Below are 13,698 nucleotides of genomic sequence, written 5' to 3'. Positions count from 1 at the left end.
GTGATCAGGCCTACCGCTTGTGTCGTCAGCAAACTTAATGATGGTGTTGGAGTCGTGTTTGGCCATGCAGTCGTGGGTAAACAGGGATAACAGGAGGGGACTAAGTACACACCCCTTAGGGGCCCCAGTGTCAACGATAAGCATGGCAGACCTGATATTGCATACCCTTACCACCTGGGTGCGGCCCGTCAGGAAGGCCAGGATCCAGTTGCAGAGGGAGGTGTTTAGTTCCAGGGTCCTTAGCTTAGTGATGAGCTTTGAGGGCACTATGGTGTTGAACGCTGAGCTGTAGTCAATGAACAGCATTCTCAAATAGGTGTTCCTTTTGTCCAGGTGAGAAAGGGCAGTGTGGAGTGCTATTGAGATTGCGTGATCTGTTGGGGTGGTACGCAAATTTGAGTGGGTCTAGGGTATCCGGGAGGATGCTGTTGATGTGAGCCATGACCAGCCTTTCAAAGAACTTCATGGCTATCGATGGGGAGGTAATCATTTAGGCAGGTTACCGGGTTTCCTTTGGCACAGGGACTGTGGTGGTCTGCTTGAAACATGTAGGAATTACAGACTCGGTCAGTGAGAGGTTGAAAATGTCAGTGAAGACAATTGCCAGTTGGCCCGCACATGCTTTGAGTACATGTCCTGGTAATCCGTCTGGTCCCGCGGCTTTGTGAATGTTGACCTGTTAAAGGTCTTGCTCACATCGGCTACCGAGAGCGTTATCACACAGTTGTCCAGAACAGCTGGTGCGCTCATGCATGCTTCAGTGTTGCTTGCCTCGAAGCAAGCATAAAAGGCCTTTAGCTCATCTGGTAGGCTCGCGTCACTGGGCAGCTCGAGTCTGGGTTTCCCTTTATAGTCTGTAATAGTTTTCAAGCCCTGACACATCCAACGAGCGTCAGAGCCGGTGTAGTAGGATTCAATCTTAATTCTGTATTTACGCTTTGCTTTTTTTATGGTTAGTCAGAGGGCATAGCGTCATTTCTTATAAGAATCTGGATTAGTGTACCGCTCCTTGAAAGCGGCAGCTCTAGCATTTAGCTCGATGAGGATGTTGCCTGTAATCCATGGCTTCTGGTTGGGATATGTAGGTACGGTCACTGTGGGGACGACGTCGTCAATGCACTTAGTCATCGGCTTCATCAATAAGGTGGTATACTCCTCAATGCCATTGGATGAATCCCGGAACAAATTCCAGTCTGTGCCAGCAAAACAGTCCTGTAGTGTAGTATCAGCGTCATCTGACCACTTCGGTATTGAGCGAGTCATTGGTACTTCCTGCTTTAGTTGTTTTGCATGTAAGCAGGAATCAGGAGGATATAATTATGGTGAAATCTGCCGAATGGAAGGTGGGGGAGCGCTTTGTATGCATCAGAGGAGTTTTTTCCCCTCTGGGTTTGACATGCTCGTAGAAATTAGGTAAAACAGATTTAAGTTTGCCTGCATTAAAGTCCCCAGCCACTAGGAGCCCCGCTTCTGGATGAGCATTTTCTTGTTTGCTCATGGCCTTATACAGTTGGTTAAGTGCGGTCTTAGTGCCAGCATCGGTTTGAGGTGGTAAATAGATGGCTACGAATAATCTAGATGAGAACTCCATTGGTAGATAGTGTGGTCTACAGCTTTACATAAGGTACTCTACCTCAGGCGAGCAATACCTTAAGACTTCTTTAATATTAGACATCGCGCACAAGCTGTTATTGACAGACGCACACCCCCACCCCTAGTCTTACCAGAGACGTAGCTTCTCTGTCCTGATGTGTGAAACATAAGATATTACAGTTTTTAATGTCCCATTGCTTCAACTCATTCAATATCCCCACTTGGGTAGTTTCATATGATTTGTATAAGTCGACACGAAACACTGTTCCATAAACCAATTTGCATCTGGAAGCAACCTCCATGAGAAAAATAGGTAGGTTTGGCCCTTGTCAGCATCAACACTGAGTCGGGGAGATTATACTAAGCACGCTGAAACTAAAACGAAAACGAATCATGAATTTAAAAAAATTGAAATAGTAAATTGAAATAAAATAATTAACAAACTCGTTTGAAAAACGGAAACTATACTGAAACATATCTTTGACTCCAAAAATATGGTAGAAAATGAAACGTAACCCTACCAATAAAACATAACCCTATGGAACAATCGTGTATAGCTTTTCAGACATAGAACTCATAATTGACTTGTTAACATGGAATACATTTAATTTCCATGACAGAATACATATTAAAAAAATGGACTGACCAATGCTGATGTTTTCAAATACATGCAACTTCAAAAGTTACATATCATGAAATTTCAATTTGAAATATTTTCAACATCAGAGCAACCTTGAGGGAATCACATTTAAGTCAGAAAATGATGTTATGATAGGTAAAATATGCTAAACTTTGCAGAGAGCATATCCTACTGAAAAAAACAAACTATTGGAACCAAACATAAAAAGAATGGATGATGGTACAAGATGGAAGAACGTTCGCGCATAACTAACAAGATTACAGTTGACAAATGTAGCCTACTCTTAATTTAATCCAGTATAAAAGAATGTGTATAATTTATTATTCAAGACAAAATTCACATTCTACAGCACACCGGCAAAGTCAGACTCAATAATCCATGATTTCTGGGAATGCTATCAAATCCCAAAGTTATGGGCGGAGATAGAACGTTGGCTGTCAGAAGTAGCCTATTACAATGTAAACGTACTTTTAATCTATCTGTCTACCTATTTCAAGACCTGGCATATGGAGGTGTAGTGAGATACCCGATGGGCTGGACAATTCTCTTATCACTCATCTTGAAAAAAGTATACTAAAAACTTGGAAATCAAACAATCCGCCATCATTAACACAATGGGCGACTAATAATTTGTTTTGTAGAATTTAAGGCCATTGTGGCAAAAAATTATGCAGGCACTAGGAGGCATGCGGGTCTGGGCAGGTGTGTGTGTGTGTGTGTGTGTGTGTGTGTGTGTGTGTGTGTGTGTGTGTGTGTGTGTGTGTGTGTGTGTGTCTGTCTGTACGTTGTTTTTCGTATGTGTAAGTTTGTATCTGGTGTGAAAAGAAAAACCGAAATAGATATAATAATAGAAAAAAAGAAAGTAGGGAAGGTGCATCTGCAACAGCTGAAAGTCAGAAACTAATATCGTTTTCCAACAGCAAGACTCAGATCAACATGGCATAAATAAAGGCATTGTTTATAAAAGGTTCTTTAAAATGTCAAAATAAACATGCATCTAAACCCCCACGTCACACACTCACAAACTAAAATCATAATGTAATATGTGTGTAGGCTACATTTTAAAAAAAATAAAAAATCAACTAGAGTCAGTTAGGAACATTCTTATTTACAATGACGGCCTAGGATCAGTGGGTTAACTGCCTTGTTCAGGGGCAAAACAACAGATTTTTTATCTGTTCTACCAACCTTTCGGTTACTGGCCCAAAGCCCTAACCACTAGGCTACCTGCCACCCCATCACAATCACTTAGTGAGGGAGACTCAATTCGCATTTATTTGGATATATCCACTGTCCACATACATTGCAGCAAATTGGTTCCCGTTTCAGTCATGTCTTTGGTCACGTTCGCATGTGTCAAATAAAAACACCCTAATGATTGGTTGACAATTGGAGCCTCCCAAAATGTGATGGCTGCAGGAGTTTGTAAAGTGCAACTGCAGAAACCTGCAGTCGACTGCAGTCAAAGTTTAATGACATATAATTAACATGATTTTTGTCAAGTTAATGCAGTTGACATGTAGACGCAAGTTGGAAAATGTTTATCCCCAGAATGCAACACACTTGTTGCTGGAATGAGCACATTGAGATGAGCACAATGCAACGGTTTTCGCACACTGAGCATCTGCAAGGGTTTGCTTCATGTTGCTAAAAAGTGGTAGCTACGGGACCAAAACAGCAGAAAAGTTTAGCCTTGTTGTTCAACGCTCCAGGGCCCGGTTTCCCGATTGTGGTGTTTTTAATGATGCTCCTAGAAATATATTATCACTTATGGCTGCAAATATTGAGGCTTATTCTAATGCACATCATGTAATATATTGAGACAAATTACAGACAACCTACAAGTATCAAAATATAACTCACTTGATTGACCATTAAATACATTTGAATATTATTCTCCCACTGTATTTATATTTTAATGCAGTCATCTCGGTTTTAATTTGAAGCATATTTTTATACATCGCTGGTTTGCAAAGACAGTGGCAACTTTATTTGTAGTCGACTTTGAAGTAAGTTATCAGCGTTAGATTACGAGCGTGTTCAAGTGCAACATTAATAAAGATTGCTTTGGGAAACAGCTCGGAGATTTAAAGATTTTCTTATGAAGGTTCTATAAATGAAATGTTTTGGGCTTTTGGGAAACCGGGACCAGGTTGTGGCTACTTTTGACCCACTACTACAGTTTACTTTGTGCATCTACGTCATCTACCATTAAACCTAACCATCACCTTATGCATTATGCCGATTTCAAAACTACTGGGAACTCGGAACCAAATGCGTTGAACACAACTAGGAACTCGGAAGAAAACAAGCTCCTACAGGGAAAAATCGTTTTGATTTGTTCCAACTCGGGCCTCTTTCTAGACCTCCAACTTTCCTACCTGAAGTTCATAATTTTTTTCATTGATATTTAAAACATAAAATATACTTGCAGTGAAGCCGCTGAACAACTACATCAGGTCATGATTTTCCCAGTTGTCTTGAATGCACCATTACTGCCCCACAGCTGCATGAAGTGACGTTCCCCAAAACATAAATGGCTCCTAGCCTCCCACACAGAGGCAACTTTCTGTCCCTAACACTAAAAAAAATAACAATAAAATGAAAAATACATGTTGTTTTCATAAAACTTAAACTAAAAACAAATAAAGTGGATCTGAAAACAAACTGAATTTCAAATTGAAAATTCAAACAAAACAATAATAACCTTGACACGCACACAAACAGTATGATTTGTGCCCTTTCTCTTTGCTACTGAACAACTCATATTCATTGATTCCAGATCTGTTGGGAGCTGTGAATGCTGAAGTGATTACATTGACACGGAGAGAGAGGCAGTCTGTCACTCTACACACTGGACTACAGGCTAATAAGATATTTTGGTTCTTTGGTCCAGTCATTCCAAACACCTCAATAGTTGAGAGTCAGGTCATCAGAGGAGAGAACATCACAGAATTCTAAGGAAGATTCCCAGACAGACTGCAGCTGGACACAGACACTGGATCTCTCAGCATTCGAGATCTCACCCTCAACAACTCTGGAGTTTATCAGCTAGACATTTTCAATACACACAAAACATCTCAGAGATTCTATCTAACTGTCTATGGTGAGTATTTGGTTTTATATATAACTGTGTTTCAAGTGGGTCCCAATGCCCAATAGTATTGTGGCATGTATTGTAAAACAGAAGCCTACAGTAAAAGGTATTGATGTAATGTACTGAATACCATTTCTGCCCCAAGCAACATTACACAATATCAACTTTTCTATGTGACTTGTTACTGTAACTGCTACAGTATCATCAGCTTACAGTATATCAATTGTGATATTTACAACCCAATTGTAGCGATTGTTATGAATAGGCCTAACCAGACATTGAGAATTGAAACCGTTTATGATAGTCACATGTATGTTCTTGTAATAATGTGGGGTTAGCCATGTTATCCAATGTCTTGTTTTTTGATCACCTGTCAAATAAAATAACCATGTTCAGAGTGTGTGGTCGAACGCAGACAATTGGTTTGTGCGCACAAAACCTTGTGCGTTGCTCGGTAGCCTGAAATGCTCTGTCTAATCATGTATTTAGCCTAGGCATACTTATCGAAACATACAACTATAATGTGATCATATATAACAATTAAAACGTGGAGGTATATCAAAACTAATATTAAACGATTCCCTTGTTTATTGTTCATTTCCCCCGGTACGAGTTTTGACTGTCAAACAGTGGGTGCGTTCAAGGTCATAGTTTATTCAGTGTAGCCTGCGGGTATAAAGGAAATAGTTTATCCCAGAGGAGGCAGGAGCTATATGATAATGTTTTGGGGTATTATCCTGTTTGTATGTTGTGTTCAGTCAACGGCATAATTCTTCACTTTCTAAATTAAAAGCCTCAGTCTGCGAAGAAAAACTCGATCCGCATTGTTGCTGTAAAATCCTACCACTGTGTCAACGTCACACCAAGTATTGCTTTGTGACGAGCAAATACTTTGAAAATGAATGCAAATTGAAAGGGTGATTTGGTGCAGTGAACAAGTGACTGTTTGTTGCACTCAGTCAATTGAGAATGTGCTTAGTTTTGAATTGAGCAGTTTCTGTTTAGATTTGTGCTTAAAGTTGTGAAAAAGTACCACATACTTGTGAAAATTGCACCAAAGTGATAAAAAAAAACAATGTGCTCACCACACCTTTGTTACTAGTGAGAGTTGTCCTCCTACCCAGAGGACCAATATTAATGACATGAATCTGTGTTGAATCATTGTTTTAATTAAAAAAATCCCAGCTCCAGTACCACTTCCTCAAGTCAGAAAAATCCCTCAAGGTGATTTTCTGGACAGTTCATCAGAGAAGGGGAGCTGTTCAGTGGTGTGTTCTGTGGAGAACCGGAGAGACATGACCCTGTCCTGGTACAGAGGAGAGAAGAGACTCAACCAGACCAGCAGCCCTGACCTCTCCACCAACCTGTCTCTCCCTCTGGAGATAAAGCTACAGGACAACAATATCTACAGCTGTGTGGCTGCCAACCCAGTCAGCAACCAGACAACCAAACTCAACATTGAAACACTCTGCCTTCAGTTTGTAGGTATGTCATTAATGGTAATGTGCAACATTTTCTTTGTTATTGGACTGGTTAATTAGTTTACTTGGATCCCCTGTCACTTCTATTCTTCCAGCGCTGTGGGCTAGACACCAGATAAAACAATATTATATTATACTAATACCGTAATAAATATTAGTATTTACTACGGTATTAGAAGCCTCCAACTGGACTCACCACATCATTTCAATGTGGAAATGTGGGTAATATTTGGTTGAGACGTTGTTCATTGAGATTTCCACCTTTATTCACCCACCCAAAATGACCAGTTGTGTTCAATGTGTTCAACTATCTAAAAGCACAACCAAATTCCAATAGAAAAACAATGTCAGATTTTTGGTTAAGTTGTCATCTAAATGTGTTCTCATGCGCTTTCAACCATAAAACTGCAAGTTAAAATCGGAATACATTGTCAGATTTTATATTTATATAACTAAATGTATTATCACTGTGCTTCATCTAATAGCACAACCAATTGACCTAGAATGCAGTTTAGATTACATTAAAAGTACATTGTGCAATTGTGAAGATTTCCACAGACCTGCCACCTTTCCATGCTACATACAGTACAGGGAACATGCACACTTGACATTTATAGTTACAGTAACCTCAATGTGACCATGTATGTGTTACTCATTTTAAGGTTGAATAAATATTGTTACATTAGTTTGTAAGAGCCTTGACGGGCAATTTCGCCACTGTTCAACCTCATTCATTATTTCCCGTACCAAACCAGTGTCTACAGCACGTTTCTATGATCTGTGGTTTAAAATGCTTCTGTGACAACACCGTGCTCCTCACTTCACTGCGATTCCTATTGCGAGATTGTGTTGCATTTTGCAACACAATCTCACATTCAATGCGTGCATATATGTACATAACGCATTTCATCAAATTTCGTGCGGTTTTGTGTGGCTTAATTCGTAAGAAAAGACACGAATTTATGTGATACTTAATTCGTGCGAAAAGACACATTTAACCAGTAGGCTACACACAAGCCTTTGCAACAACCATAGATGCGATAGACTATTGTTCTTCTGTATGCCTAATTCAACGTTTATAAATATACATAAACGGTGTCTTTGTTTAACCCTGTTTTAAAATGTGTAGTCGAATGCTTTTATGTAGTGTTTTAAACTTGCTGAACCGAATTTGTGAGAAAAGACACATTTACGTGCGAATTAATTCGTGTGAACAATTGCTTAATTAATGGCAATGTTGTTTTCTATGCATGATTTCGCTTAATACTTTGGTTAACTGGTGCACTTGTAACCAGAATGGCTTTTTTTCGTGTCGGCAACAGTACACGATTTTCTTCATAACACATTTCATATTTTGTGGAGCCTAAATTACACCATTTTCTTCATAATGCATGTATTGCATGTTACAGGTTAATGTAAAATAATGAATTATGCTGGTTTATGGCACTGCCAAGGCCTTTCCATGATGATTATTACGGACATGTCAATCATGTTATATACTTAGGAAGCTGTAACGCGTTCAACCAGTTAGCAAGTCAGAAATATCAGTTCCCTAGTACCGACTAGCACTTGAATGCTGTATTATGCTGGCTTCACATTTTTATGGGAAAATGGGAATGAGTAACTCCGACATGATTGTGTTCAAGGGTTTTTGAAGTCGGAATAATTCTTAAACCACTAAGACTGACAACATCATTTTCTCATTTCCCACTTGTAATTCCTATTTGGAGGTTCATTCAAGTGAAACTTCCCAGTCGAAACCAGGAGTTTCCGAGAACTCCGATGGCACCTGAACGAGGCATTGGTATGTGTAAAAGACAAAAGTAGGGTCTGGGTCGCGGCGTGTCCACCCCTCATACCCATTCACGACCACCGCTCCAAATCGTACGAGAAAATAACGGAACACTGACCCAAGATCAGTCCTGCGGAGCGCGTTCCTGCTCGTCAACACAATCGGCTGCAGGGGAGGTTACTTTCTGCGTTCGGTTTATTTATGAATATAAAATTAAATGAATCTAAGTAACGTATACTCTTATTCTGTGCAGAATCTGTGTATTTTGACCTACAACACAAATGCGCATCATGACTTCAACAATGAAGGCAACTTGGAATGTACCGGATCCTCCTATGCGATCATCCTCTTTCCCGGTGAGTGAAGTATGCAATAAAACAATGTGGTTGTAATCGCTAGTATGTAATGCTATGGAGATTGATTTATAACTTTTTTAGACACTTCTCAAACCAGTATGCATTTTCACTGATCTGTCAAGGTTTTCAATTAAAATCTTAGCCTACTCAACAGTTTCAGCTAGCTAGAGCTAGGCTAAAGTCTATGGAGTTTCATGGTTGGCGCGGGGTTTTGATCTGGGCAACATCTACGCACATGATTAAACTAGTTTGAGTGGTTAATTACTTTAATCCACACGTGTCAAACTCCTACCATGGGAGGTCCGAGTGTCTGCAAATTTTTGCTCCACCCTTGATTGGTAAATGAAGGTCACAAATTACTAAGGAACTCCCCTCACCTGGTTAGGTTGTCTTGGTGTTAATTGAAATGAAAAACCAAAAACCTGCAGACACTCGGCCCTCTGTGGAATGAGTTTGACACCCCTGCCTAATAGAGCTAGTTCAGCTTGTCTTTGCAAAGCCTTTCTAAAGACAGTTTTTAGATCTTGTGGAGCAAACAATGGATGAATTGGGACAACAATCCTCCTATCCACAGTGAATTATGTTTCTATTCAATGGTCATCTTATTATCCAGCATTCACATTTACATTTTTTACACCACCTGTAGTTTTTATGATGTAACCCACTTACAAATTAAGTACATTTTAATGCCCAGGAAACATGTTTATTAAAATAAGTATCCTACATATACAGCACGTGAAATACAATTCTAAACTTGTTTTGTTCTGTTTTCTTTGCATCTCCAAATGAAGACCCTTCACACCTTCACCACCCTTCTCTTCAGACCTATGGCTGACACCTTTAGTCTCTCTCTCTTTCTTTCCATCCCCTCGATACAGATCTCTTGATCCATCCTCTGGCTGCATTTTAAGTAAGTGGAGATTCTCTCTCATTTGTGTTTTCAAAAACTAAACCAGGTTGTAGTTTTAAACATGCAAACCAACTGGAGGAGATTATTTAAAATGTTTAGCTTCAAATAAGTAACCAAATCCCACTGGCCCAGGTACTGTTTCATCTGTCAACTAACACTCATTGCACTATGCACCTGAGGCTATGGCAGGTAGCCTATATCTAGGTTACAATAGTAGTCAACAGTTAGTATGACACATTATGTTAAAGTGTAGCATGTGTGGTAATGTTAAAGTCTTGGGCTTAGTTTTAGTACCAGGTGAGGTCCATTATCAGATTTGACCCATATGATTGAGTCATTGAAACCCATGTCACCTTCAAACACACACACAGCACTTTAATGGGTTTGAGAAAGGTCAATTGTGAACTCAACGTCGCGTCCTTAGTTGGCCAAACTCTCTTTATTAATTGTTGTTAGTATGGTTATTATCTCTAGTTCTCCTTGTCAATTCAAGCCCCATGCCAGAGTGGACCTCCCTGGTGCATTCCATCAGTCAAAGTTGTGTATAGGGCTATTTCTTGTGACACTTTCGTATCCACCTTTCATGCAGAATGGCTCCTGTCTGAGTTGTAACACAGTAGCATCAAAGAAGTGCAAGTTCTGTGGTGCAATAACCCAGCTAAAGGTCACAGGCAACAGATGAATGGGCAAATAAGAACATGAAACATGGAAGATATGCATCCTTGGTTAATGCAGCAAACAAGCTGGTGAGCTTTATTGTTTTCCTCTGAAAAAATGTCTGCATTTCTTGCTTAGTGAAATGATAGGCCCTATGCACTTATTTGTTGTTGTCTCATTGTGTCATTTAAGAATGTACATCTAAATGTCATTATTTGACTGATATTTGATGTGTTTCTGGAAGTTATTTTGTCATTAATGATTCTAGGTACATAGGTTCCACAAGTTATGAGTGTACCCCCTGCTACTCTTCAGCAAGAGGAAGAAGGATAACATTTTGTTGTGAACTGCACTGTGTCCTCACAGTTGTATGATGAATCGGACCTCAATGGCAGCAATCCAAATGTTGTATGAGGCAATTATGAAAGGTATTTGGACAGAAATATGTATGTTTGTCTACCTTAAGACCCTATCCCTCAACCACTACATCCGCCAGACTGTAAAAAAAATATTTCACTTACGCAAATTAGCCATAGCCAGCCCCTCCCTCTACTGTCCTGCTGGTCAAAACTCTCATCCATGCTTTCATCTTTTCCCGAATAGACTATTGCAACTCACTACTCCCCGGCACTAACACAAACTCCCTCGATAAGCTCCAAAGGGTTCAGAACTCAGCAGCCCATCTTCTGACCCACACTAAATCATCCTGGCAGCATATCCTGGCACCATCCTCTGTGAACTCCACTGGCTCCATGTCTCCCACCGCATTAATTACAAGATCCTCCTGACCTAAAAAGCTCTCCCTCACCTTGCTACCCCTTACCTCTCTGACCTTCTTCTCTCCTATTAGCCCTCATGCTCTCTCCCCTCAACCACAGTTGGCCACCTTGTCATCCCCAGGTCCAAGCTCCAGAGTTTCAGTGACAGGGCCTTCTCCAGGGTTGCTCCTAGGCTCTTGAACTCCCTCCCTCCAGCCATCCATGACTGAGTCCATCTTTCAGTCCCGCCTAAAAACCCACCTCCTCACCATGGCCTACCCTTACCTCCACCATTTTCACACACACCTCTTATGTTTCACATATGCGCAACACCTGCTCGCTCGCTCACTCACCTTGCTGTCTCACTCACATACTCTATTTAGCCCCGTTTATACCTGGTTCTAACATGCATTATATGTCCTGATCTTGTCCACAGTCTGTGCCCACATTTTCAGACGGGTGTAGATGATTAAAAGAAGCATTGTGATCAGATCTTCCTGACCACGTCTGGAGGTGACAGTGAAACCATTTAAATCGTCCTGCCTTCTAAAATCATTGACAGGTGGCAACCATTGACTTACACATATATATATATATATATTCCGTGTCTTAAAAATAAACAAGTTTTATTTTGAAAGAATATCTGTCAAATAATTAGCATACAAGGTAGCAGTAAATCTGTTCACATTGTGGATACAGTCAGCGGTTAAGACTGTGGACAAGATCAGGACAAAGGACGCCTGTTTGCGCCAAAGTATTTTGGTTAATGTTTTTCTTTTTGTTTAGTCTGGTGTTTAGTTAGATTGTTTGTTAGTTTCTACAATTGTAAAGCTTGTGTGTATGTTTGATGTAGAATTATTGTTATTATTAAAGTAGAGGTAGTTCAGGCAAGCAACATTTCAAAACATTCTTTTCACATATCCTGTGTAGAAGTTTATTTATAACCTGGGTGGTTCCAGCCCTGAATGCTGTTTGTCTGAAAGCCTTGGTATATCAGACCGTATATCATGGGTATGACAAAACATGTATTTTTACTGCTCTAATTACATTGGTAACCTGTTTATAATAGCAATAAGGCACCTCTGGGGCTTGTGATATATTACCAATATACCTCAGCTAAGGGCTGTGTCCAGGCACTCCGCATTGCGTCATGCATAAGAACAGCCCTTAGCCGTGGTATATTGGCCATATTCCACACATCCTCGGGCCTTATGGCTTAAATATACATGCTCACCTCTGCCAATTGGAAACTGTTGTCCACTTGTCTGTTCCATTTCCTTAATATGTTCTATTTCGCAGTGGCAATCAACACCCATGCCCCCAAACTACAACCCTCCTCCTGTTGCTGCCTAAGAACTGTCTGATACAATTGCCCCCCAGGAGACCAGCTACAGCCTTATCCTCAACCAGGTTGAACCCCCAATAATCCCCACCACCCAGGAGACCAGCTACACCCAAACCGAACCAAAGAAGACTGGGAGAAAGATGAGGAGAAAGTCTACTGCCGGTACAGAGCACAGAACACAGCCGATCCTCTATGACTGGAATACCGACATGATCTGCCCGAGGATTCCAACAGGCCCCTTAGGCGCAACGTCCGGTGAAGGCTCATTCTGTTAACCGCGGCCTGCAAGCTACCACGAGCTACTTGGAACCCTACTAATCCACGACTGGTCTATCGACATCACCACACGAAGAGGCAAAAACAGACTTACCTCCATCGCAACATCCCTTCTGCTAACTTGCTAGCCACGGTCTACTAACTGCTAGCTTGCTAGCCCCGGTTTGCTAACTGCTAGCTTGTTAGCACCGGCCTGCTAACTGTCTGAATCGCCGTGTCCCCAGCCAGCCCAACCAGTCACTGGACCCATATGTTCACTTAGCTATGCATGCCTCTCTCTAATATCAACATGCCTCGTCCATTACTGTCCTCATTAGTGATTACTGTCTTATTTCACTGTAGAGCCTCTAGCCCTGCTCAATATGCCTTAACCAACTATGTTTTTCCACCTCCTACATATGCGACGACATCACCTGGTTTAAACGTCTCTAGAGACCATATCTCTCTCAACATTACTCAATGCCTAGGTTTACCTCCAATGTATTCACATCCTACCTTACCTTTATCTGTACACTATGCCTTGAATCTATGCTATCGGTTCCCAGAAACCTGCTCTTTTTACTCTGTTCCGAACGTACTAGGAGGCCAGTTCGTATAGCCTTTAGCCGTACCCGTATCCTACTTCTCCTCTGTTCCTCTGGTGATGTAGAGGTTAATCCAGGCCCTGCAGTTCCTAGCTCCACTCCCACTCCCCAGGTGCTCTTATTTGTTGACTTCTGTAACCGTAAAAGTCTTGTTTTCATGCATGTTAACATTAGAAGCCTACTCCCTAAGTTTATTTTACTCAGTGCTT

At 40.8% G+C, this 13,698-nt stretch overlaps 1 protein-coding gene across 1 annotated transcript; it reads left to right on the top strand.

Moving 5' to 3' along the window:
- Positions 1 to 1,559: 1,559 nt before the first annotated feature.
- On the top strand, positions 1,560 to 13,010 carry LOC109900418 (SLAM family member 8-like). Its single transcript, XM_031836686.1, has 8 exons — positions 1,560 to 1,593; positions 5,196 to 5,339; positions 6,516 to 6,815; positions 8,857 to 8,959; positions 9,751 to 9,869; positions 10,459 to 10,615; positions 10,795 to 10,954; positions 12,584 to 13,010. The coding sequence occupies exons 1-4, from the start codon at positions 1,560 to 1,562 to the stop codon at positions 8,895 to 8,897; spliced, it is 519 nt and encodes a 172-aa protein (XP_031692546.1). The 3' UTR covers positions 8,898 to 8,959; positions 9,751 to 9,869; positions 10,459 to 10,615; positions 10,795 to 10,954; positions 12,584 to 13,010.
- The last annotated feature ends 688 nt before the right edge of the window (positions 13,011 to 13,698 follow it).

This window comes from Oncorhynchus kisutch, linkage group LG12, assembly GCF_002021735.2.
Source record: "Oncorhynchus kisutch isolate 150728-3 linkage group LG12, Okis_V2, whole genome shotgun sequence".
Classification (NCBI taxonomy): Eukaryota; Metazoa; Chordata; class Actinopteri; order Salmoniformes; family Salmonidae; genus Oncorhynchus; species Oncorhynchus kisutch.
Note: the sequence above shows the minus strand (reverse complement) of the source record. Positions and strands in the feature narration are given on the sequence as shown.

Bases quoted from the DNA above. Each gene is read 5' to 3' on its own strand.
- LOC109900418 (XM_031836686.1), top strand. From the start codon at position 1,560: ATGGCTACGAATAATCTAGATGAGAACTCCATTG. The intron at 1,594-5,195 runs GTAGATAGTGTG...CAGAATTCTAAG, and splicing joins TCTAGATGAGAACTCCATTG to GAAGATTCCCAGACAGACTG. The intron at 6,816-8,856 runs GTATGTCATTAA...TATTCTGTGCAG, and splicing joins ACTCTGCCTTCAGTTTGTAG to AATCTGTGTATTTTGACCTA.